At 38.8% G+C, this 25,905-nt stretch overlaps 1 protein-coding gene across 1 annotated transcript in view; it reads left to right on the top strand.

The window, feature by feature from the left end:
- Positions 1-9,745: 9,745 nt before the first annotated feature.
- The window catches only part of EIF2S2 (eukaryotic translation initiation factor 2 subunit beta), a 31,851-nt gene continuing 15,691 nt past the window's right edge, over positions 9,746-25,905 (top strand). The window contains 2 exon segments of the mRNA XM_053716245.1: positions 9,746-9,909; positions 16,065-16,239. Coding sequence (XP_053572220.1) covers positions 9,895-9,909; positions 16,065-16,239 — 190 coding nt within the window. The 5' untranslated portion in view covers positions 9,746-9,894.

The following is a 25,905-nucleotide window of genomic DNA, read 5'->3' as shown; positions in this document are numbered from 1 at the left end:
TCTCTGTAAAACAAAGGTGCTGTATGACTAGAGGGCTGATTGGGGAATGGTTCAAACCGTTAGCATGAGAAAAAAAAAAAACACACACATACTAAAACCACAGCTCATGGCTTTGTGTGAATGCCATACAATCTCTATAACTCTGTTTATGATTGCCTTGAGCCATCTCTAAGGGGCCAATTTACTATAGTGTGGACGGACATGATACGATGTAGCATACGCTGTCAGCATTTATCATTCCACAAGCAGTTCTTGTGAACTTCTTGTGCAATGCCGCCCCCTGCAGATTCACTGCCAATTGGCCACTATCAGGGGGTGTCAATCAGCCTCAGAGGCAGCGGATCAGTTGTGGAGCAGCGGTCTGTAGACCGTTGCTTCATAACTGCTGTTTCCGCCGAGCCTGAAGGCTTGCACGGAAACAGGGGCATCAAGCTCCATTCAGAGCTTGATAATTCGGCTCCTAAATCTGTGTGTACCATAAACTATCCATTTATGGCATTTAAGGTTGTGTGTGAATGCCATGAGCTGTCCTTTTAAAGCTGTGTGTGAACATTGAGATCCTTTCCTTTATGGCTGTGCTATGATAACTCAAATATTCATAACACACACTGTAATGTGGAATATGCCGGTTGGCAGGAGGATTAGGTTAGCCTGTAAACAGGTAATTCGGCAGATGTACACACTGAATTCAGTGTGATCTGTGTCTCAGCAGTTCGTTGGTCTAGGTGACTGCTGACTGCCTAGTGTATGAGTAGGGTTGACATTTGGCAGGTGGATAAATATTATGCTATATTAAAGCGATATTGAACCCAACTTTTTTATTTTGTGATTCAGATAGAGCATGCAATTTTAAGCAACTTTCGAATTTACTCCTATTATCCGTTTTTCTTCGTTCTCTTGCTATCTTTATTTGAAAAATCAGGAATGTAAGCATAGGAGCTGGCCCATTTTTGGTTCAGCACCCTGGATAGCGCTTGCTGATTGGTAGCTAAATGTAGCCACCAATCAGCAAGCGCTATCTAGGGTTCTGAACCAAAAATGGGCCGGCTCCTATGCTTACAGTCCTGCTTTTTAAATAAAGATACCAAGAGAACAAAGAAAAACGGATAATAGGAGTAAATCAGAAGTTGCTTAAAATTGCATGCTATATCTGAATCATGAAAGAAAAAAATTGTGTTCAGTATCCCTTTAATTATAAGCGGGATGAACATAAGTAAGGTTCCTAAAAAAATGTCAGCTCAGACATGCACACTGAAATGTAATACATTTGCCACTAGTGATATTTCTGTTTATACTATGAGCGATAACACTGCAATATAATTATTAAATGTACTCAGGTTGATATTGTCTTTAATTAGCAACTTTATATTTAAACATATTACATTGCATTTAAAATTTAGATGTTTGAAAATACAAGAAAAAACATTAGAACAAAAACATTTCTAATATAAAATATAAAACACAAGAAACCATTGGCTAGATTACGAGTTTTGTGGTAAGCTGAAAAAGCAGCGTAAACAGGTCCTAACGCTGCTTTTTCACTACCGCTGCTATTAGGAATCTTGCAGGTTTAGGATCCCCGCACACTTTTTTGGCCTTACCGCAAACCGACTTACGTAAACTTTGTAAACCCTTTTTTCTATGGGACTTCCATAGCGCCGGTATTACGAGTCTGTCCTGGGAAGCCAAAAAGTGAGCGGTACACCCTCTACCTCCAAGATCCGTAACACATTCTAAAGTCATTAGTTATGAGTTTTACACTACAACGCCGTAGCATAAAACTCATAACTAAAGTGCTAAAAAGTACACTAACACCCATAAACTACCTATTAACCCCTAAACCGAGGCCCTCCCGCATCGTAAACACTGAAATAAAATTATTAACCTTTAATCTGCCGCTCCGGACATCGCTGCCACTATAATAAACATATTAACCCCTAAACCGCTGCACTCCCGCCTCGCAAACACAAGTTAAATATTATTAACCCCTAATCTGCCGCCCCTAACATCGCCGCCACCTACATTATATATATTAACCCCTAATCTTTCGCCCCCAACGTCGCCGCCACTATATTAAATTTATTAACCCCTAAACCTAAGTCTAACCCTAACCCTAACACCCCCTAATTGAAATATAATTTAAATAAATCTAAATAAAATTACTATCATTAACTACATTATTCCTATTTAAAACTAAATACTTACCTATAAAATAAACCCTAAGCTAGCTACAATATAACTAATAGTTACATTGTATCTAGCTGAGGGTTTATTTTTATTTTACAGGCAAGTTTGTATTTATTTTAACTAGGTAGAATAGTTATTAAATAGTTATTAACTATTTAATAACTACCTAGCTAAAATAAATACAAATTTACCTGTAAAATAAAACTTAACCTATGTTACACTAATACCTAACACTACACTACAATTAAATAAATTCCCTACATTAAATACAATTAAATAAATTAAATTAGCTAAATTACAACCACCCCCACTAAATTACAGAACCTAATTTAATAGCCCTATCAAAGCAAACAAAAGCCCCCCCAAAATAAAAAAAAAACCTAGCCTAAACTATCAATAGCCCTTAAAAGGGCCTTTTGCAGGGCATTGCCCCAAAGTAATCAGCTCTTTTACCTGTAAAAAAAAATACAAACAACCCCCCCAACAGTAAAACCCACCACCCACACAACCAACCCCCCAAATAAAAAGCTAACTAAAAAAACCTAAGCTCCCCATTGCCCTGAAAAGGGCATTTAGCTCTTTTGCAGGCCCAAAATCCTAACCTAAAAATAAACCTACCCAATACACCCTTAAAAAAATCCTAACACTAACCCCTGAAGATTCACTTACAGGGAGAAGTCTTCATCCAAGCGGCAAGATGTCATCAAAGAAGCCGGCAGAAGTGGCCCTCCAGATGGACAGAAGTGGTCCTCCAGACGGGCAGAAGTCTTCATCCAGACGGCATCTTCTATCTTCATCCTTCCGGCGCGGAGAGTGTCCATCTTCAAGACATCCGACGCGGAGCATCCTCTTCAAACAACGGCTTCTTCGTAGTGACGTCATCCAAGATGGCGCCCATTAGATTCCGATTGGCTGATAGAATTCTATCAGCCAATCGGAATTAAGGTAGAAAAAATCCTATTGGCTGATTGAATCAGCCAATAGGATTGAGCTGGCATTCTATTGGCTGTTCCAATCAGCCAATAGAATGCAAGCTCAATCCTATTGGCTGATTGGATCAGCCAATAGGATTGAAGTTCAATCCTATTGGCTGATCCAATCAGCCAATAGGATTTTTTCTACCTTAATTCCGATTGGCTGATAGAATTCTATCAGCCAATCGGAATCTAAGGGACGCCATCTTGGATGACGTCACTTAAAGAGATATTCATTATGAAGAAGCCGTCGTTTGAAGAGGATTTAATTGTATTTAATTTAGTTAATCTATTTAATTGTAGTGTAGTGTTAGGTGTTTTTGTAACTTAGGTTAGGTTTTATTTTACAGGTAAATTTGTATTTATTTTAGCTAGGTAGTTATTAAATAGTTAATAACTATTTAATAACTATTCTACCTAGTTAAAATAAATACAAACTAGCTTGTAAAATAAAAATGAACCCTAAGCTAGATACAATGTAACTATTAGTTATATTGTAGCTATCTTATGGTTTATTTTATAGGTAAGTATTTAGTTTTAAATAGGAATAATTTAATTAATGATAGTAATTTTATTTAGATTTATTGAAATTATATTTAAGTTAGGGGGTGTTAGGGTTAGACTTAGCTTTAGGGGTTAATAAATTTAATATAGTGGCGACGACGTTGGGGGCGGCAGAATAGTGGTTAATAAGTGTAGCTAGGTTGCGGAGACATTGGGGGCGGCAGATTAGGGGTTAATAAATATAATGTAGGTGTCGGAGATGTTGGGGCAGCAGATTAGGGGTTAATAAGTATAATGTAGGTGGCGGCGATGTCCGGAGTGGCAGATTAGGGGTTAATAAATATAATGTAGGTGTCGATGATGTTGAGGGCGGCAGATTAGGGGTTAATAAGTGTAAGATTAGGGGTGTTTAGACTCAGGGTTCATGTTAGGTGTTAGGTGTAAACATAACTTTAGTTTCCCCATAGGAATCAATGGGGCTGCGTTACTGAGATTTACGCTGCTTTTTGGCAGGTGTTAGACTTTTTCTCAGCGGGCTCTCCCCATTGATGTCTATGGGGAAATCGTGCATGAGCACGTACGACCAGCTCACCGCTGACTTAAGCAGCGCTGGAATTGGAGTGCGTTATGGAGCTCAATTTTGCTCTACGCTCACTTTTTGCCTTTTAACGCCAGGTTTAGAAAAACCTGTAATACCAGCGCTGTAGGAAAGTCAGTAGTGAGAAAAAAATGCTCGTTAGCACCGCACAGCTCCTAACGCAAAACCCTTAATCTCGCTGCATGTGTTTTGAGTGTGCTTTAAAGTTATGTGTATTGTGTGCCAGCTCTTTTAACTCCTTCACCCAATAAGACATATATATGTCTTGCAGTACTTTTCCTATCGTACTGCAAGACATATATATAAGTCTTAACTTCAGGATGCGACAGCAGTCTTGGCTGTTAAATTACAGCTGAGAGCTGGAGTTCCTGAAGCTCCAGGCATCTGCCATATATAGAACTGAAGCGCGATCGGTTCCATATGAGGGCAGATGCGTGATCGTTACAGACGGTGACACTGTGTGTGTCACCGTCTGTAACGATCTTCTGTTGGTGATGGCGGGAGGTGTGGGTGCCCCAGCAGTGGAGGGGGGAGGGAGTGGGAGGGCCCTACGCTACAGAAAAAATAAATAAAGGGACAGGGAGGGAAGGGGCAGCTACACTACAGAAAAGGGTTTGGGGTACCCTAACTAATGATCAAGGGAGGAGGGCATTTGGGGACACACTACGCTACAGAAAATAATAAAATAAAGAAAAAAAGAAAAAACGGTTTATAGGTACTGACAGACAGCTGCCAGTACTTAAGATGGTGGCTAATAGTTAGAGGTGGTAGGTTTAGAGAGCTGTTTTGGGGGGGATCAGGGAGTTTGGGGGTAAGGGTGGATCCTACACTGCAGAAAACATGAACATAAAATAAAAAATATATATATATTTTTTTTTTTTAATTAAATATTTTTTATTATATGCATAAGTTATCACAATTCTTTCAAACGTTACAAATATGAAGTAAACACAGAAATCACAAAAATGGTATCTCGCATTACATTGAAATGACATAAATATTGCATAATTTAACCAGGTTTTCATCTCCATTCCTAGCAGATCTAAAGGTCAAACTATATCTGAGTGGGAGGTGAAATGAGGAGTGAGTAGCAGCGTTCACAAATTAGAAGAATCGTTGTCAGTTGGTAGGTTAAGGTTTTGGCGTTTTTTCCGCCTTTTGTTCTGCTTTTTGTAAAAGCGGAATTACGCTAGTAGCCGGTTCTTATGTGGGTATTGCCTGTATAGGCAGTTGAGCTGATGCAAGGGCCAACAAGGGCCACCGCTCCAAAGAAGTGAAATCAAGATTCAGTCATCCTTGCGCTATCGTGGGCTAAAGTACCCCCTATGAGGGGGGAGAGGATATTAGATGGGGGGGGGGAGGGGCTCATTGAGTGGAGGGGGGGGGTGGAGGAGGGGGGGGAAGGGTGGACAGACCGTCCTGGACCCGTATCAGGGGCCAGTGACACTAAGGGGCAGGGAATCCTAAGATTTAGCTCTGAGACTCTGTAGGTAAGCTTCCCAGGGTTCCCAAACAAGACAGAAAGTTTCCGACTTGCGCCGGATTCTGTAGACAAAGTCTTCCATGGACTTTACATAATTCAGGTATTCCAATACACTCTGCCATTTTGGGGGGTGCACTTTTTTCCAGTTCCTGGCAATTGCCATTTTAACTGAGGTGAGTACGTATATAAGAAGGGTTCTCTGGTGCGGAGGCACTTTCTCCAAACCCAAGTGTAGAAGAGCCATTCCGGGGTCCTTTATCTCTGGAAGACCCATCAAGCAACAGATCTTACTGGTCTTATTCCAGAGTGACTTTAGGTTAGGACAAGTCCACCAGGTGTGTAATGGGGTGCCAATGCCACCACAGTTCCTCCAACAGGAGGGGGGGTGATTAGGATAGAGGGTTTGCAGTCTGGTTGGGACCAGATGCCACCTAGTGAGCATTTTAAAGTAGAGTTCGTACATCGTGGTGCAATGTAAGGCATCCTTGGTTTTGGCAATGGCCAATGGCCATTTCTTAGGTGAGTATACCGTCTGCAGCTCTGCCTCCCAGGAAAGCATATGTCTCGTCTTAGGAATTGCGGGGGGAACCAGTAGGCATCGATAGTGTGCCGTGAGGGGTTTATAGGTCTGAAGGCCCGTTTTCCATCGAGCTTCCCAAGCCGTAAGAGGTCGCGGGGCATCACTTAGGAACCCCCAGGCTTTTAGAAGAGATCTTAATCTTAGAAGTTCAAATGCCAATTGCCGCGGGACCTCAAAGTTTGCCACCATCTCGTCTTGCGTTAGAAGCCGATCAATAAAAAATATTTTATTAAAAAAAATATATATATATTATATTTTCATGTCTGCCAGTACCTAAGATGGGGTGACCGGTGGGGGAGGGAAGAGAGCTGTTTGGGAGGGATCAGGTAGGGATCAGGGGCTGGGAAGTGTGAGGTGGGAGGGTAATCTCTACACTATAGCTAAAATTAACCTTTTAAGTTACCTAATTAACCCCTTCACTGCCGGGAATAATAGAAATATGGTGCACAGCTGCAATTAGTGGCCTTCTAATTATCAAGAAGCAATGGCAAAGCCATGTTGTCTACTATTTCTGAACAAGGGGCTCCCAGATAAACTTTTACAACCATTTGTGCTATGATTGCACAAGCAGTATGTAAATAATTTCAGTCAGAAACCCAAAGTTTGGGAAAAAATGAACAATTTTTTTAATTTGATCGCAAATTAAAAATGGTGAAATGGTGGCATGAAATATACCATAATGGGCCTAGATCAATACTTTAGGTTGTCTACTTAAAAATATAAATATAGTTTTGACAGGTAAATAAAAAAAAACCACAAGACTTTTTTTCTATTTAAATGGAGCAATAGCAAACATGCTAAAAATTCTCCGGTATTTTGGGCAAGTTTTTCTCTGAAAGTCCCGGTAGTGAAGGAGTTAAGTTTGTGTGCATATGGTGTGAGGTGTTCCTTTTATGATGTGTGCGCTGTTTGTGTGATTGTACTATTAAGACAGTGAGGTTTGTCACCATGGCCATGTTTTCCTGGACACTTATAAGTAACACATGCTGCAGGGTGTGCAGGGAGGAACATGAATACTGCTGTTTATCAGCACTATTCATGTGATCTACAGAGGCACAATACATGTTCCGCCCTGCTTACCCTGCAGCATGTGTAACTCATAAGTGTCCAGGAAAACATGGCTGAGGTGTCAACCCTACTTCACGGCTGTGTGTGCTAAGTGCAATGTATGTGTTTGTGCATGCTGTGATCTGTCCCTGTAAGACTATATGTGGGTGTACCTTTAAGACTGTGGAAGCGTAATGTGATTGTGCACCTGTACCATTAAAACTGTATGTGGTGTGAGCTCCCCCTTTAAAGTCTGCGTTTGTGTCTGTCACTTTAATACTGAGTGCCCCTTTAAGGCTGTGTGCATTTGGGTGTGCTTAAAAGCCTGTGTGCCTGCCCCTTAAAGACTGTGCATGGTGTGAGATGTTCCCTTAAGGCTGTGTGCGTTGCGTTCGGATGTATACTGTTATCGCTCCCTTTAAGACTGTGCATGTGGTCTGACTTTACCCATTAAAGGATGTGTGTGCCTGCCCCTTTAAGACTGTGTGAGCAGGCGGTGAGCTGCCCTTTAAGGCTGCGCTAGATGTGCATGGTGTGAGCTGTTCCTTTAACACTGTGTGCTTATGGTGCAAGTTGACCTTTTAAAGGCTGTACACATGCCGCTGTCCATTTAAGACAGAGGGTCCCTTTAAGGTGGGGTGCTTTGCGTGTGGATGCATACTATTAATCCCTTTAAAACTGTCCGTGTAATCTCACTAAAGGTTGTGTGTGCCTGACCCTTTAAGACTGTGTGAGCAGGTGCCAAGCTGCCCTTTAAGGTTGCGCTAGGTGTGCATGGTGTGAGCTGTTCCTTTAACGCTGTTCCCTTTTGGTGCAAGTTGTCCTTTTTAAAGCTGTGAGTGCATGTGCCCCTGTCCCTTTAAGGCAGAGTGTCCCTTTAAAGCTGTGTGCTTTGCGTGTGGATGCATACTATCGCTCCCTTTAAAACTGTGTGTGTTTAACCACTAAATGTTGTATGTGCCTGTCACTTAAAGGGACAGTCAAGTCCAAAAAAAACTTTCATGATTCAAATAGGGCATGTAATTTTAAACAACTTTCCAATGTACTTTTATCACCAATTTTGCTTTGTTCTCTTCTTGGTATTCTTAGTTGAAAGCTAAACCTAGGAGGTTCATATGCTAATTTCTTAGACCTTGAAGGCCGCCTCTAATCTAAATGCATTTTGATAGTTTTTCACCACTAGAGGGCATTAGTTCATGTGTTTCATATAGATAACATTGAGCTCATGCACGTGAATTTACTATGGAGACAGCACTGATTGGCTAAAATGTAAGTCTGTCAAAAGAACTGAAATAAGGGGGCAGTCTGCTGAGGCTAAGATACAAGGTAATTACCGAGGTAAAACGTGTATAATTATAACTGTGTTGGTTATGCAAAACTGGGGAATGGGTAATTAAGGGATTATCTATCTTTTAAAACAACAAAAATTCTGGTGTTGACTGTCCCTTTAAAGACTGTGTGCGCAGGGGCCGAGCTGCCCTTTAAGGTTGCGTGGAGTGAACATTACGGTGATCTGTCCCTTTAAGGCTCTGTGCGCAGGTGTCAAGCTGCCCTTTAAGGTTGCACTGCGTGAACATTACGGTGATTACGGCTGTGGCTGCCCCTTTAAGGCTGTGTGTGCAGGTGTCGAGTTTACCTTTAAGGTTGCGTTGCATGAACATTACTGCAATCTGTCCCTTTAAGACTGTGTGCGTGTGGTGCTAATTTACCCTTTCAAGGCTGTGTGGGGTTTTGTCTGTCCCTTTAAGACTGTATGACCAGTCAGTGAGCTGCCCTTTAAGGCTGTGCTGTGTGATCATTATTTTCTCAGCAGTTTGTACAGTTCTTACTGAGAGGGCTGCTTTAAGTGTCTGTGTACAGTAAACAGTTACAAATGTATAAAAAGCTGTAGTCTGAGGGTTTAATAAATGTATCCATGTAGGTGAGCAGAGCTGGCTGGCTGGGGAAAGTCTATGGGGAGAACAGGAACTTTACACCACAAAATATGGCTCCCCTTTTTGTTCCTGGAGACACAAACACTGCAGTACTGTTGGTAGCCCTAGGCTCATCTGAACCCCCATACCAATTTTTTAAGTGAAATAAGGCGATATGGCCGAAAAAATAATTTAGAACGCTAAACTCAGATTTTACCAAACTCAGATTTTACCATCACCCGTTTAACTTCTATTATAATTTTTATGTAAAATATTTTTTTCCCAAGGACACGAAAGACCAAGACACTGCATTGGCATGTCCATATTTACAGTATAAAAAAAGAACTCTAGACTTCATATAAGTCATTTGCTTCCAAAGACTACATATCCCACAATGCTTTTAGAAGAAGTCCTAGCGTGTTGAGAGTTGTCGCTCTGTGTGTGACGCGATCGTTCGTGTCAGGCGCAGGCGCTAGAGGCGTGTGACTTCCTTTAGCTGATGTAACTGCTGAAACCGGGTGCCTCGGATCTACCGGTGAGCGAAGGAATACATATAAGCATACATACAGGATACAGCGGGAACAGCAGCGTTTGAAAGCTTTGACACCATGTCCGGAGACGAGGTAAGAGAGAAGCGTATGGGCAGTAACACGAGGGTAATGAGACATGTGCGCGAGGCCCAAGCAGTGGTTGTTGGATTAGGCCGGCTGCACTGTGGTTACAAAGACAGACAGCTCCTCAAACGTGGGTGTTATGTACTGGTGTGATAAGTATATACTAGTAGTATGTTTAGCTCCAATACTGTGCTTACTAGATTGGACAAATTGCAACCTTATTCCCTATGTGCTCCATAGAGAGCTTATTGGCCTCTATTTTTAATTTATTTATGTATGTTGCCCACTTTTGACTCGTATAAATATTTAGTTGGTTATTTCAGGGTAATTCGGTTCCTTGTTGGGATTAAAATGAGACTTGATTTGTGGAAAAGAACTTTAACTAGAAAGCTCTCCTCCATTTGAGTGTTCTAAGGCATCACTAATTCCTGTGCCTTCACTGCCAAACGTACTACTGCAGTATTCTTCAATCCTTTTTTCCCCCACAGCTCAGTTCAACCTAGTTAATACCCTCATAACACAATATCTTTCTTGGTGTTAACATGTCTGACATAGAAAACATTAAAAGGACTGTATACACTAAAATTGTCATTGTTTAAAAAGATAGATAACGCCTTTACTACCCATTCCCCAGCTTTGCACAACCAACATTGTTATATTAATATACTTTATAACATTTAAACCTCTAAATGTCTGCCTGTTTCTAAGCCACTAAAGACAGCCTCTTATTACATGCATTTTTATTAGATTTTCACAACCAGAGACTGCTAGTTCATGTGGGCCGTATATATAACATTGTGTTCACTCCTGGGGAGTTATTTAATAGCACCACACAGTACTAAATGCAAGTCAATAGATAATAAATAAAAAGTAATCTGATCAGGGAGCTGTCAGAAGATGCTTAGATACATGGTAATCACAGAGGTAAAAAGTATATTAATATAACTGTTGGGTTATAAAGGGATTATGTAACTTTTTAAAAAAAAAAAAATCTATTGTAGACTGTCCCTTTTAAGAATCTGAGTAATTAAACAATACACATAGTATCAAGAAAATGCATTAAAGCCTCTTGTCACATATATAGTGATGATTGTTCCTCTTGGCAATAGTTTACTTTTGAATGTTATCTTTCCCTTTAGGAATGTGGCATTTGATTTAATGATAAACATTAAATATTCAAATGTTGAACCATATAGCTATAGTTATGAGAAGCAACACATAGTGTTACATTTAAATAAGGTTTAGATTAGGTTCTTAAAATATGTCACATGCAAAGTAAGGAAAAATAGTATTTGTTTACACCAATGCAAATATTGAACATTTGCAAATGCAGCCAACAGTGGCCAGTGAATTTTCCTGTTTTTAAGATTATTTTTAAATACTGGGCTTTAAATTCTTAAACTTTACAATGACTTTGAGCTGGGACTGTTCAAAACCAAATAATTTGGCATCATTCGTTATTTAGTGGGTGACTATTTTCAGTCATGAGGGCACTACTGAGCCCCAAATAAAATGTTGTGTGATACATCTGCAGGGTAATGTCATCATTCTGACTTAACATATTTATTCCTTTAGAGCTTGCACTCCCTTTTCAATGGATTCTCATGTCAGTTTTCTTTGTTCATCCTTGCTATTATGATGGTGAAAAAGGCTGGTATTGGGCATACCACATTGCATATGGTTGTTAAAACCTGTCTCTCTAAGCAGCAGCATAGAAAGACCTCCTTCATAAGTATTGTGATGAGCTGTCAGCTCATTTTACCATATAAAAAGTACAGTTTTGAATAAACCGTATTCTAACAGCACAATATATGACTCCACTTAATTTTATTAGGACATAAAGATCAAGGTCAACATGGCAACATTTCGGGCTACAAACATTTACTCATGTCATACAATTACACACCCAACAGTGTTTAAATAGTTACAAAGTTCTACTAGAATGCAAGCGAGGAGGGCTTTAGAGGCTGGGGTAGGACAGGAAGGCGGACAGGTTAGATAGGGTTTCCACGGGTGCTTCATCCACTTCTCTCTTCACTTCTTCTCTCTTCCTTCTTTCTCTCTTCTTCAAAAATGGAAAAATGTTCTTTTTGTTTTTTCTCCTTTATTAATAATTTGAAAGGTTATAATAGAAGCCTTCCTTTGATTCAACCTATATGGCTAAAATGTGTTTAATATGAAAAAATCTAAGTGCTCATAAGATATAAGCCATACCGTGACTAGATGCAACTTTTGTAACATGGATTAAGATCGCTTCTTGAATTACACTCTAATGTAAAGGATGTTATTATTCATGTACTGATTTGAAGGTTTCAATAAAAAGATTTTCAAGTAAATAGTTACAAAGTGTTTAACAATAATAGCATATACCAGACAATGTATCACACGTTAAAAACAAAGTATCATTTTCATAGTGACATCTTGTGGCTAAAAATCCGTACTACAATTTAATATAAATGCTTTTAAAAGTGTCTTTAAATTGCCTGCTCTATCTGATTCTTGCAAGCTAATTTTGTCTTTCCTATCCCAGGCATAAGGCTATCCTAAGAAACAGTAACAACTAAAACAGTAATATGGTTAAACTTGATGGGCCTTTTGGTTATTAACTACAGTCAAATTCTAGGTTTCTATATTGCTGCTGCTTAGGATATGGGTGTTGATTTCAGAATATATACATATGCTCTTCTTTTTTTTTGATTCACTGGCCTCATCCATATGTGGCCTGTCATTATACATTGAGATACACACACATATATATATATATATATATATATATATATATATATATATATATATATATATATATATATATATATATATATATATATACATACATACACTCTATAAATTTATTTTGAGACTTATTTCTAAGTGCCATCCTTTAGGAAGCATATAGTATACATCATCAGTATAAACATGGAGCAGTGGCCCCTCCAAAATAAGCATATAGACCCCAGCAGTGCAGTAGAGCAGGTTCCCAGGCAGACTGACACTGTGGGAACGAACGTACAGCAGACATCAGCGAGGCTGTACATGAACCTGTCCTCATGCACACTGAGTAAGGGCTAAGAACGCAGCAACACTGGCTCCTCAGACACTGCAGACATTTTTTCACTAAAAAAATTTCATTGCAGAAAATGGGAAAAAAGTTCTGCCTTTGGGATTCTATTTGCCTTTATATACTACCATATACTAGAAACGTATAGATTCCTCACTCCAAGTAAGAGTGAACTTGAGGCCCTGAACTGTGCTATTCAATTAATCAACAAATGCCTGTAATGACTTCATGTTGTCACCTGATATGCCAGACACGTCATCTATATATATCGCCACCATATTTCAAAAACAGGGATTTTTCATAAAAAACCCTACATACTTGATACCCGACTTGTAGATTTCCGCCCCCCCCCCCTGTTTTTTTTTTCTCTAATCGTTTCAGCTGCATTTCTTTGTTTTTATGTGTCTGATTGTGTCCCACGTATGTTTCATAGTAGGTTGTTTTTTTGTTGTTTTTTTTTAAAGGGGAGTATTTGTAATTTATTTTCTTAATTGCACCTAAGATATATTTTCAAAATATAACAATTCAACTGGTTTAAAAACTGATGTTCCTGTGGGTTGTCTTTTTGAGTCACTTAAAGGGACAATATACTTGAAAACTGTTATGGTTTAAAAAGATATATAATCCCTTTATTACCCATTCCCCTGTTTTTGCATAACCAAAACTGTTATATTAATACACCTTTTAACTCTGTGATTACCTTGCATGTGAGCCTCTTCAGACTGCCCCCTTATCTCAGTTCTTTTGATAGACATGCATTTAAGCCAATCGGTTCTGACTCCACAACAGTGAGAACAATGTTATTTATATGGGAGATCTGAACTAGCGCTGTCTAGCTGTAAAAAGCTAATAAAATGCACTAAGATAAGACAGCCTTCAAGTTCTTAGAAATTAGCACATGAGCCTACCTAGGTTTAGACTTTAACAAAGAGTACCAAAAGAACAAAATAAATTTGTTGATGAAAGTAAATGGGAAAGTTGTTTAAAATTGCATGCCCTATCTGAATCATGAAAGTTTAATTTTAACTTTACTTTTTCTTTAAAATTATTTAAAATGTTAGCCGGTTGATCAGTAAAATCAGCCAGGTGGTGCACCCATCAAAAACTTCCTGGGGAAAACATTGCTTTGTATCCAAGCCTTTGCAGACTGATTTTTTTTTTTTTACAAACATGCATTTTAGCCCATTTGTGCTGACTCATGTATAACTCCATGGGAGTGAGCACATTGTTATCTATATACCACTCATGAACTAGCACTGTTTGGCTCTGAAAAGCTAATGAAATGCACTGAGATAAGAGGTGGCCTGCAGGGGCTTATAAATAGGCAGAGTTTTAGAGGTTATAAAGTATATTAATATAACTATATTGGTTGTGCAAAGCTGGGGGGGAAAATCCCAGGCATAAGGCTATCCTAAGAAAACAGTAACGTGATATGGGTAGACTTGATGGGCCTTTTGGTTCTTATCTACTGTCAAATTCTAGGTTTTTATACTGCTGTTGATTAGGATATGGGTGGTGATTTCAGAATATATACATATGCTCTTCCTTTTTTTTTCCTCACTGGCCTCCTCCATATCTGGCCTGTCCAATGCACACTGTCTTCTGGGTGTTGGGTAGAGATTGCACAACTTCTCTCTCAAAACATTCATTTTACTTTGTGAAAGGGAAATTTTGGGTTTCTAATCAGGAAACCTGTTGTTCTTTTAGTATTTTTGAAGTCTTTAAGGGACATGAAACCCCCAAAAATTATTTCATGATTAAGAAAGAGAATACAATTTTTTTTTTAATTTTTCAATTTACTTCTATTAAATTTGCTTCATTCTCGTGTTATTCTTTGTTGAAGAGATATCTAGATAGGTAACATGCACATGTCTGGAGTACTACATGGCAGGAAATAGTGTTGCCATTTAGTGCTCTTGCTAAGGTATAACATTGTTGCAAAACTGCTGCCATATAGTAAGTACTGCAGGCAGAGCACACTCTAAAAAAGTTGATAATAGACGTAAATTGAAAAGTTGTTAAAAATTGTATGCCCTATCTGAATCATGAAAAAACATGTTTTTGGTTTTATGTCCCTTTTTAAAGTGCTATATAAGCTTGTAGAAACACTAGTTTAACAATAGTAATTACTGCAGTGTATAGTTTTTGTAAAATTAATTGAAAATAACCTAGCTTCTGAGTTTACCTAGGTATAGTTTCAACAAAACTTACAGTGTACAAAACAAATTAGATGATAATTTAAACAAATTGGAAAGTTTTTTTTAAAATCGTATGCTGTATCGGAATCATGAAAACAAAAAATATGATACATGTCTCTTTAAAGGGACAGTATACACTCATTTTCATATAACCGCATGTAATACACTACTATAAAGAATAAGATGCACAGATACTGATATAAAAATCCAGTATAAAACTGTTTAAAAACTTACTTAGAAGCTCTCAGTTTAGCTCTGTTGAAAAGGCAGTTGGAAAGCCCACTGCAAGTGGCAAATAAGACCTTCCCCTTCTTTTGCATATGAAAAGACCCTTGACACAAACAGGAGCAAGCTGGAGTAGGTATCTGACGGTATTCTCATAAAACTTTGGGTCTTGGTTAGGATTCTGAAAATCAGAGCAATGTTATTTAAAAATAAGCAAAACTACATTTAAAAAAAACAAAAACTTTATGGGCTATATAAATAGATCATCTACAAAACATTTATGCAAAGAAGAAATGAGTGTATAATGTCACTTTAATTATCTGTGGGACTTAATGGGACAGACAAGTTTCTGCAACAAAAGTTCTTAACAATTTCACAGGTAAATGCGTAAAAGTGAAATTACCTGCCAAAACGTCCCTTTCTCAGTATTTCAAATCACTGAATGCATAGCTACTGTGTATGCCATGTCCCACAATAAGGGTGCTACGGTGAATTATGGCCATATTTACACTGGTTTGCATATTATCACACTCGTAATCAAAGTTCATGGGTGTTTGCCATTTGTGGGTAATAAAGTTGTGCCTTCAGTATTTTTCAAATATTTAGAATGGGACGTTTTGACAGGTAATTGCTTTTACACGTACCTTGAGCACTTGATAATTTTGTGACTCATCTTTCTGCAGATGATTTTTGACCCTACCATGACCAGGAAAAAGAAGAAGAAGAAGAAGCCCTTCATGCTGGATGAAGAGGGAGGAGATCAGCAGCCTGAGGAGACTCAAGTGCCAGATACAAAAGAAGTAGAGCCAGATATATTTGAGGACAGAGACACAGATGATGAGTCTTTTAAGAAGAAAGGTGAGGGATTACTGTACCCAGAGGGGACCATCTGGCCTTTTTTAAGGCTCATATTGGTATCAACAATTTGTGAGGAGTCCATCTGGTTTAAGGCTAGACTTAGACCCTGCACCACTTACAAGGGCATGAGGTGCTCCTTTTGCATATGCGTAGTCTGTCCTTTAAAACTAAGGGTTTCATGTCCATATAAGATACAGGAGATCTCTTTAAAATTGGGGCTCAGGTTCTTGTTTGTTTTTGTTAGTAACATTGAAGTTAAGGCCAGCAGAATACTTGGATCTATTGGTAGAGTTATTTGCATCAGAAATAGTAAAGTTCTTAAGCCACTTTACAGATCATTAGTTAGGCCTCATCTTGAGTATTGTGTGCATTTCTGGATACTATCTTTAGAAGGAGATAAACAAACTAAAATCTGTGCAAAGGAAGGCTACCAAAATGGTACATGGTCTAAAAAAGAAAACTTACCTGGAAAGGCTCAATGACGTAAATATGTATAGCTTAGAGGAGAGAAGTGAGTGATATAATTGCAACTTTCATTTCACTTTAAATGGCTTAGTAAAACTGAGGCTGTGATTATTTTACATAAAAAGGAATTCAGGAGCAAGGGGGTCATGATATCAAGCTGATGGGTAGTATATTCAGGAGTAATTTGAGGAAACACTTCTTTACAGAAAGGTTAATTGATTCTTGGAATAAATTTCCACAAGATGTGGTAATGAGAAACACTGTAGGGGGACTTTAAGAATGCCTGGGATAAGAATAAGGCTATCCTACTAGATAAGTTTATACTTTTAGGAAATATCGGGTAGACTTGCTGTATATATGGCTCTTATCTGCCATCAATATGTCAATATCTGTTACCTAGTTTCTAGGAGATCATTTTTTTCGCTAGTTTAACGGTAATCTAATATTTTTATGATCGGATGTTTCTGCTCATATTTTTTTTATAAATTTCAAGATGATGCAAAATGGCAAAAATAAATTGTTTAATTTTTTTCATGAAATTTTTCTTTAATAGAGGTATGGATTCTTGATTTTTGGTGGTTTGGAAAGTTGAATTGATGCTAAATGTAGATCCATTAAGTGTGTATTTGAAATGTTTAGGAAATAATGTGCTTGATTCATCGATAGTTTTGAAGGCAAGATAATGATTGGAATTTATATACCTTTGCTTTATATATATATATATATATATATATATATATATATATATATATATATATATATATATATATATATATATATATATATATATATATATATATATATTTTGTTATGGATAAGTTGACTGACTGACACAAACGAGGGGCTGACCATAGTAGTCCCCAGGGCATGGTTGGAATTTACCTAACCACCAAGTTTGGAGAATTTATAAAGACTATTGTTGTAGGAATGATCTCTTCTTGTAGTCATGTCTCACTATTTGAAAGCTGGTTATGTTTCTTTAACTGTTATTAGCATATGTTAGAACAGACTGTTTTTAGAGGTGTTTGTTTTTCCTCCCATTTTTAATTTTGTTAATGTTTTGAAGGTGGTTACTGGATGCCTGTATCCTTCTTCATATTGGAGCCGTTTCTATGCACTGAAGATTGAAGAGTTTGGTACAGTGCAGTCACAATATTATAAGTAAAACACCTTCAAAACCATGAGAGCTTCTATTGGCAATATATAATATATACTATTAAAAAGTCAAACATGTTTTACAATGCAAAGTTTAAAAAAATGCTCTTTGGTAAAACTAGAAAGATGCGGCCACTGTCTTCTATGAAATATTAATATTCCGAACACGGGAAAAAAATATGGCAAAAGCAAAAATCATGATTAAACTTTCTAATTTTGGTATTCTTCTTTGTTGAAATCTAAACCTATCGGTACACTATGACACTTTTTTTTTTTCCACAGCTAGGCAGCACTAGTTCATGTGTGCCATTATAGATAACACTGTGCTCACTCCTGTGGAGTTATTCATAAGTCAGCACTGATTGGCTAAAATGCAAGTCTGTCAGAAGAACTTAGGTAAGGGGGCACTCTGCAGAGGCTTAAATACAAGGTAATCAGAGGTAAAAAGTGTAATGTAACAGTGTAGGTTATGCAATACTGGGTAATGTAATAAAGAGATTTATCTTTTTAAACAATAGAATTTTCAAGTAGACTGCCCTTTTAATATACATATAGCTAATTTAAACAAACAATAGTAAGTTTGGCTCTAAAAGCAATAGGAAATATAGATAGATGTCAGATTCTATACATGTAGTATCCTTCTACACAAAACAAAATTTCTCCGCTAAAATAAATTTCAACAATAGATTAATGCATAAATTTACAAATTTTATTTCTAGGGATACAATATAGTATCTAAAAACACATTAAATTCAATCGATCAAATCACATTCACACTATCATACACACTACACTAAACAATTCCAATATTGCACAATTGATTGTAAAATATCAGTTTAATATGTAAAAAAGTTTAAAAATGTTCCGTGCTTGATTTTCCAATATAAGTAATCTTTTTGCTTAAAGTCTGGGAATTCCCAAATGGTGGCCTGCTGAATAAGGCTAAATGGGGTGCTCCTTACTAGATGAGTATATTTTCAACTGTGAGTATTAGCACCTGACCTCATCAGCGATTTAGATGCACTATAGAAAGGCTCTCTCTCCTTATATAGAGTCTCCGTGTAAAATAATCTCAAACGACTGTCAGTAGTAGCCCCTGATTTTGTAAACAGTTCTGATATATCAAAGGCAGCTCTCTCACCTTATGTTATGTTTTCATGTGCGCCGTCAGCAGACTCCCAATCACTGGGTAAAGCAGTGAGGCTCTCTTACCTCTTAACCGTGTCTCCGTGTCAGTTTCTATTACCTGACGCGATGCTCCGGCTTCTCCTCTGTCTGCGGCTATCACACTCAGTTAGTGACGTCACCCGGTTTCCGGATTCCACAGGTGACTGTTACTTGCGCAAGTATTTGGTGAGTTTTTCCCGAACGTCCTCTGCTCTTAGTACATCAAGTACGCAGAGTATGATGATCCTCCCTGTTCGAGGTCTTTTTTTGGAAACAATATCTAGATAATTTCAGATGGCAGGACAGACCTTCCTTCTACGCGTTTCAACCCTGGTTACTGGGTCTTTATCAAGAATGATTTACAAAATCAGGGGCTACTACTGACAGCCGTTTGAAATTATTTGACACGGAGACTATAAGTAGAGAGTGCCTTTCTATAGTGCATCTAAATCGCTGATGAGGTCAGGTGCTAATACTCACAGTTGAAAATATACTCATCTAGTAAGGAGCACCCCATATAGCCTTATTCAGCAGGCCCCCATTTGGGAATTCCCAGACTTTAAGCAAAAAGACTTATTATATTGGAAAATCAAGCACGGAACATTTTTAACTTTTTTTACATATTGAAGACTTTTTATGAAATTGGATACTTTTAACTTAAACTGATATTTTACAATCAATTGTGCAATATTGGAATTGTTTAGTGTAGTGTGTATGATAGTGTGAATGTGATTTGATCGATTGAATTTAATGTGTTTTTAGATACTATATTGTATCCCTAGAAATATAATTTGTAAATGTATGCATTAATCTATTGTTGAAATTTATTTTAGTGGAGAAATTTGGTTTTGTGTAGAAGGATACTACATGTATAGAATCTGACATCTATCTATATTTCCTATTGCTTTTAGAGCCAAACTTACTTTTGTTTGTTTAAATTTGTCATATAAACTACCTAGGGAGGAGGTAGTTATTCTAGTTGGGCTTAGTAGGAGTGTTTTAGCGCTTTACCCTATTTATTGTTTGCAATATACATATAGCTGGTATTATACAATATAATATATGTAAATAATACATTATATACACATGTATAATATACCCAGCTCCTATAGATTTAATTAGTAGTTTTGAGTTTGGAGATCAGACATAAATATATGTGCATTCTGTGGGAGTTTCATGGTTATTTCGGAGTAACCTGTATTTTAATGGGGAAACATAACAATGTTTTTTTTTTTTATTTTAAAAGGACTAATCTCCATCTTAGATCTTTAGTGATGTTGGCAGACTTTTGCTAAAACTGTTATCCCTATTATTTCCTATGGAAAGCACTCATGGAAACGGAAAGGGTCAGCCCAATTTTTTTTTAAATATCTCTAGAGCCACGGATTGCAACTGGCGAGACTAAAAAGGCAATTTCTCGTTTGTCTTTTCCATCGATCCCTAGTGAAAAGTAAGTGTGTGTGTGTATGTTTGGGCAAAAACTACAATTTGAACCACTCTAACAATTTTATAGTCTACTCCAGAATTGTTATAGTTTAAAAAAATAGATAATCCCTTTATTACCCATTCCCCAGTTTTGCATAACCAACAGTTATATTAATACACTGTTTACCTCTGTGATTACCTTGCCCCCTTATTTCAGTTCTTTTGACAGACTTGCATTTAGCCAATCGGCGCCTTCTCATTTGTAACATTATGGGGGGGTCACAATGTTATCTGTATGGCACACATGAAATAACGCCAAATGCATTGAAAGGCGGCCTTCAAGTGCTTAGAAATTAGCATATGAGCCTACTTAGGTTTAGCTTTCAACAAAGAATACCAAGAGAACAAAGCAAATTTGATAAAAGTGAATTGGAAAGTTGTTTAAAATTGAATTCCCTATCTGAATCGTGAAAGTCTAATTTTGACTAGAGCATGCAGTTTAAAAAATAAATAAAAATTTGTTTACTTTTTTATCAAAATGTATGCAATACCTTACTATGCACACTTTGTGAGGCACCAGCTCCCTGTGAGCATGTGGAACAATTCATAGTATGTATGTATTTGCCCCTTTTTGATTGGCTTTGGTTGGCTGATGGCTGTCACATGATACAGGGAGATGGGAAAATGGAATTAACTTTGAAATGTTGAAAAAAATAGACTATTCATTAGAAATATAGACTAAGTGCTATTGTGGTGTCTTTATGATGTGCATTTGTTGATTCTACTGTATTTAATGGTACTTTTTAAAATATTTGATATCGTCATTAATATTGTATATTTTTGAGGAATTTTTAATATATTGTATGGAAAAGCACAGAAAATGCTATGGTGTTTTTTTTGGTTTGTAATGCTACTACTTGTTGGTTCTACTTGTTTAATGTGATGATTTACAAAATTCATTACTTTGAGTTAATTTACAGAAAAGGGGCCAAAATAAATATTGAATTTCTCTTAAGTGTGTTCAGTCCACGGGTCATCCATTACTTATGGGATATATTCTCCTTCCCAACAGGAAGTTGCAAGAGGATCACCCAAGCAGATCTGCTATATAGCTCCTCCCCTCACATGTCATATCCAGTCATTCTCTTGCAACCCTCAACAAAGAAGGAGGTCGCGAGAGGAGCTGGAGTTTTTACTAATTATTCTTCAATCAAAAGTTTGTTATTTTAAAATGACACCGGAGTGTGCCGTTTTTTATATCTCAAGCAGTATTTGGAAGAAGAATCTGCCTGCATTTTTTCTATGATCTTAGCAGACGTAACTAAGATCCACTGGCTGTTCTCGACATTCTGAGGAGTAGGGTAACTTCAGAAAGAGGGGAATAGCATGCGGGGTCCCCCGCAAATGAGGTATGTGCAGTACATTATTTTCTGGGAATGGAATTGACTAAGAAAATACTGCTGCTACCCATATGATGTAAGTACAGCCTTAAATGCAGTAGTAGTGACTGGTATCAGGCTGATAAATGTATGCGCAGTTGAGTTATTTTCTAGGGACTAGAATTTGACTGAGAAAATGCTGTTAATACTGAAATTATGTTTAAGCCTTATCTGCAGTGGAAGCGACTGGTAGCAGGCTTAGTGATAACTTTGCATGACATTCAAGATGTTGTTTTTAAAACGTTTACTGGCATGTTATTCGTTTTGTGAGGTACTTTGGTGATAGATCTTTTTTGGGCATGATTTTTTCCACATGGCTAACGTATTTTCTGCATAGAAACCGTTATATCAGGTCTCCCACTGTTGTAATATGAGTGGGAGGGACCTTGTTTCAGCGCCTTGTTGCACAGTTAAAATTCTAGCACAGTCTTCCTGTTTTCTTCCTCCTTGATCCAGGACGTCTCTAGAGAGCTCAGGGGTCTTCAAAATTCGTTTTTGAGGGAGGTAATCAGTCACAGCAGATCTGTGACAGTGGTTTGACTGTGATAAAAGCGTTTATTCTTAATTTGATATCCGTTTTTGGGTATTAAGGGGTTAATCATCCTTTTGCTAATGGGTGCAATGCTCTGCTAATTAATACATTTCTCGTTAAGAATTGTTGACTGTAACTGAATTAGTTTTTTCTTTATTATTCAACTGTGTTTTTAAAAGCGCTGCAGCGTTTTTTATATTGCTTGTAAACTTATTGAAAGTGATTTCCAAGCTTGCTAACTTCATTGCTTAGTCTGTTTAAACATGTCTGATACAGAGGAATCTGCTTGTTCATTATGTGCAAAAGCCGATGTGGAGCCCAATAGAAATATGTGTACCAATTGTATTGATATTACTTTGAATAAAAGTCAATCTGTACCGATTAAGAATTTATCACCAGACAACGAGGGGGAAGTTATGCCGTCTAACTCTCCTCACGTGTCAGTACCTGCGTCTCCCGCTCGGGAGATGCGTAAGATTGAGACGCCGAGTATATCAAGGCCTTTACAAATCACTTTACATGATATGGCTAATGTTATGAAAGAAGTATTATACAATATGCCCGAGTTAAGAGGCAAGCGCGACAGCTCTGGGTTAAGGACAGAGCGCGCTGATGACACGAGAGCCATGTCTGATACTGCGTCACAATTTGCAGAACATGAGGACGGTGAGCTTCATTCTGTCGGTGGCGGTTCTGATTCGGGGAGACCGGATTCAGAAATTTTAAATTTAAGCTTGAGAACCTCCGCGTATTACTAGGGGAGGTGTTAGCGGCTCTGAATGATTGCGACACAGTGGCAATCCCAGAGAAATTATGTAGGTTGAATAGATACTATGCGGTACCGGTGTGTACTGACGTTTTTCCTATACCAAAAAGACTTACAGAAATTATTAGTAAGGAGTGGGATAGACCTGGTGTGCCATTTTCCCCTCCTCCGATATTTAGAAAAATGTTTCCTATAGACACCACCACACGAGACTTATGGCAGACGGTCCCTAAGGTGGAGGGAGCAGTTTCTACTTTAGCCAAGCGTACCACTATCCCGGTGGAGGATAGCTGTGCTTTCTCAGATCCAATGGATAAAAAATTAGAGGGTTACCTTAAGAAAATGTTTGTTCAACAAGGTTTTATATTGCAGCCTCTTGCATGCATTGCGCCTGTCACGGCTGCAGCGGCATTCTGGTTTGAGTCTCTGGAAGAGGCGATTCGCACAGCACCATTGGATGAGACTTTGAGCAAAGTTAGAACACTTAAACTGGCTAATGCGTTTGTTTCAGATGCCGTAGTGCATTTAACCAAACTTACGGCTAAAAATTCCGGATTCGCCATACAGGCGCGCAGGGCGCTATGGTTTAAATCCTGGTCAGCAGATGTAACTTCTAAGTCTAAACTACTTAACATTCCTTTCAAAGGGCAGACCTTATTCGGGCCCGGCTTGAAGGAAATTATTGCTGACATTACGGGAGGTAAGGGCCACACCCTTCCTCAGGACAGGGCCAAACAGTCTAATTTTCGTGCCTTTCGTAACTTCAAGGCAGGAGCAGCATCAACTTCCTCCGCTCCAAAACAGGAAGGAACTACTGCTCGTTACAGACAGGGTTGGAAAGGCAACCAGTCATGGAACAAGGGCAAGCAGGCCAGAAAGCCTACTTCCGCCCCTAAGACAGCATGAAGACAAGGCCCCCTATCCGGAGACGGATCTAGTGGGGGGCAGACTTTCTCTCTTCGCCCAGGCTTGGGCAAGAGATGTACAGGATCCCTGGACGTTGGAGATTATATCTCAGGGATACCTTCTGGATTTCAAAACTTCTCCTCCACAAGGGAGGTTTCATCTGTCAAGGTTATCAACAAACCTAGTAAAGAAAGAGGCATTTCTACAATGTGTACAAGACCTCTTAGTCATGGGAGTGATCCATCCAGTTCCGCGAACGGAACAAGGACAAGGGTTTTATTCAAATCTATTTGTGGTTCCCAAAAAAGAGGGAACCTTCAGACCAATCTTAGACTTAAAAATCTTAAACAAATTTCCTAAGGGTTCCATCGTTCAAGATGGAAACCATTCGGACCATCCTACCCATGATCCAAGAGGGTCAATATATGACCACAGTGGACTTAAAGGATGCCTACCTTCACATACCGATTCACAAAGATCATTATCGGTACCTAAGGTTTGCTTTTCTAGACAAGCATTACCAGTTTGTAGCTCTTCCCTTCGGGTTAGCTACGGCCCCGAGAATTTTTACGAAGGTTCTGGTTCTCACTTCTGGCGGTACTAAGACCACGAGGCATAGCGGTGGCTCCGTACCTAGACGACATTCTGATACAAGCGTCAAGTTTTCAAAATGCAAAGTCTCATACAGAGATAGTTCTAGCATTTCTGAGGTCGCATGGGTGGAAAGTGAACGTGGAAAAGAGTTCTCTGTCACCACTCACAAGGGTTCCTTTTCTAGGGACTCTTATAGATTCTGTAGAGATGAAGATTTACCTGACGGAGTCCAGGTTATCAAAGATTCTCAATGCTTGCCGTGTCCTTCACTCCATTCCAAGCCCATCAGTAGCTCAGTGTATGGAAGTAATCGGCTTGATGGTCGCGGCAATGGACATAGTGCCATTTGCGCGCCTGCATCTCAGACCGCTGCAACTATGCATGCTAAGTCAGTGGAACGGGGATTACTCAGATCTGTCCCCTTTGCTGAATCTGGACCAGGAGAAAAGAGATTCTCTTCTCTGGTGGTTGTCGCGAGTTCATCTGTCCAAAGGAATGACATTTCGCAGACCAGAATGGACGATTGTAACAACAGATGCCAGCCTTCTAGGCTGGGGAGCAGTCTGGAATTCCCTGAAGGCTCAGGGACTGTGGACTCAGGAGGAGAAACTCCTACCAATCAACATTCTAGAATTAAGAGCAATATTCAATGCTCTTCTGGCTTGGCCTCAGTTAGCAACGTTGAGGTTCATCAGGTTTCAGTCGGACAACATCAAGACTGTGGCTTACATCAATCATCAAGGGGGAACCAGGAGTTCCCTAGCGATGTTGGAAGTCTCGAAGATAATTCGCTGGGCAGAGTCACACTCTTGCCACCTGTCAGCGATCTACATCCCAGGTGTGTAGAACTGGGAAGCGGATTTTCTAAGTCGCCAGACTTTTCATCCGGGGGAGTGGGAACTTCACCCGGAGGTATTTGCTCAACTGATTCGTCGTTGGGGCAAACCGGATCTGGATCTTATGGCATCTCGCCAGAACGCCAAGCTTCCTCGTTACGGATCCAGGTCCAGGGACCCAGGAGCGGTGCTGGTGGATGCACTGGCAGCCCCTTGGGTTTTCAACATAGCATATGTGTTTCCACCTTTTCCGTTGCTACCTCGACTGATTGCCAGGATCAAACAGGAGAGAGCATCGGTGATTCTGATAGCGCCTGCGTGGCCACGCAGGACCTGGTATGCAGACCTAGTGGACATGTCGTCCTGTCCACCATGGTCTCT

This window comes from Bombina bombina, chromosome 1 (genome assembly GCF_027579735.1).
Source record: "Bombina bombina isolate aBomBom1 chromosome 1, aBomBom1.pri, whole genome shotgun sequence".
Classification (NCBI taxonomy): domain Eukaryota; kingdom Metazoa; phylum Chordata; class Amphibia; order Anura; family Bombinatoridae; genus Bombina; species Bombina bombina.
This window is presented reverse-complemented; position numbering and strand designations above follow the sequence as displayed.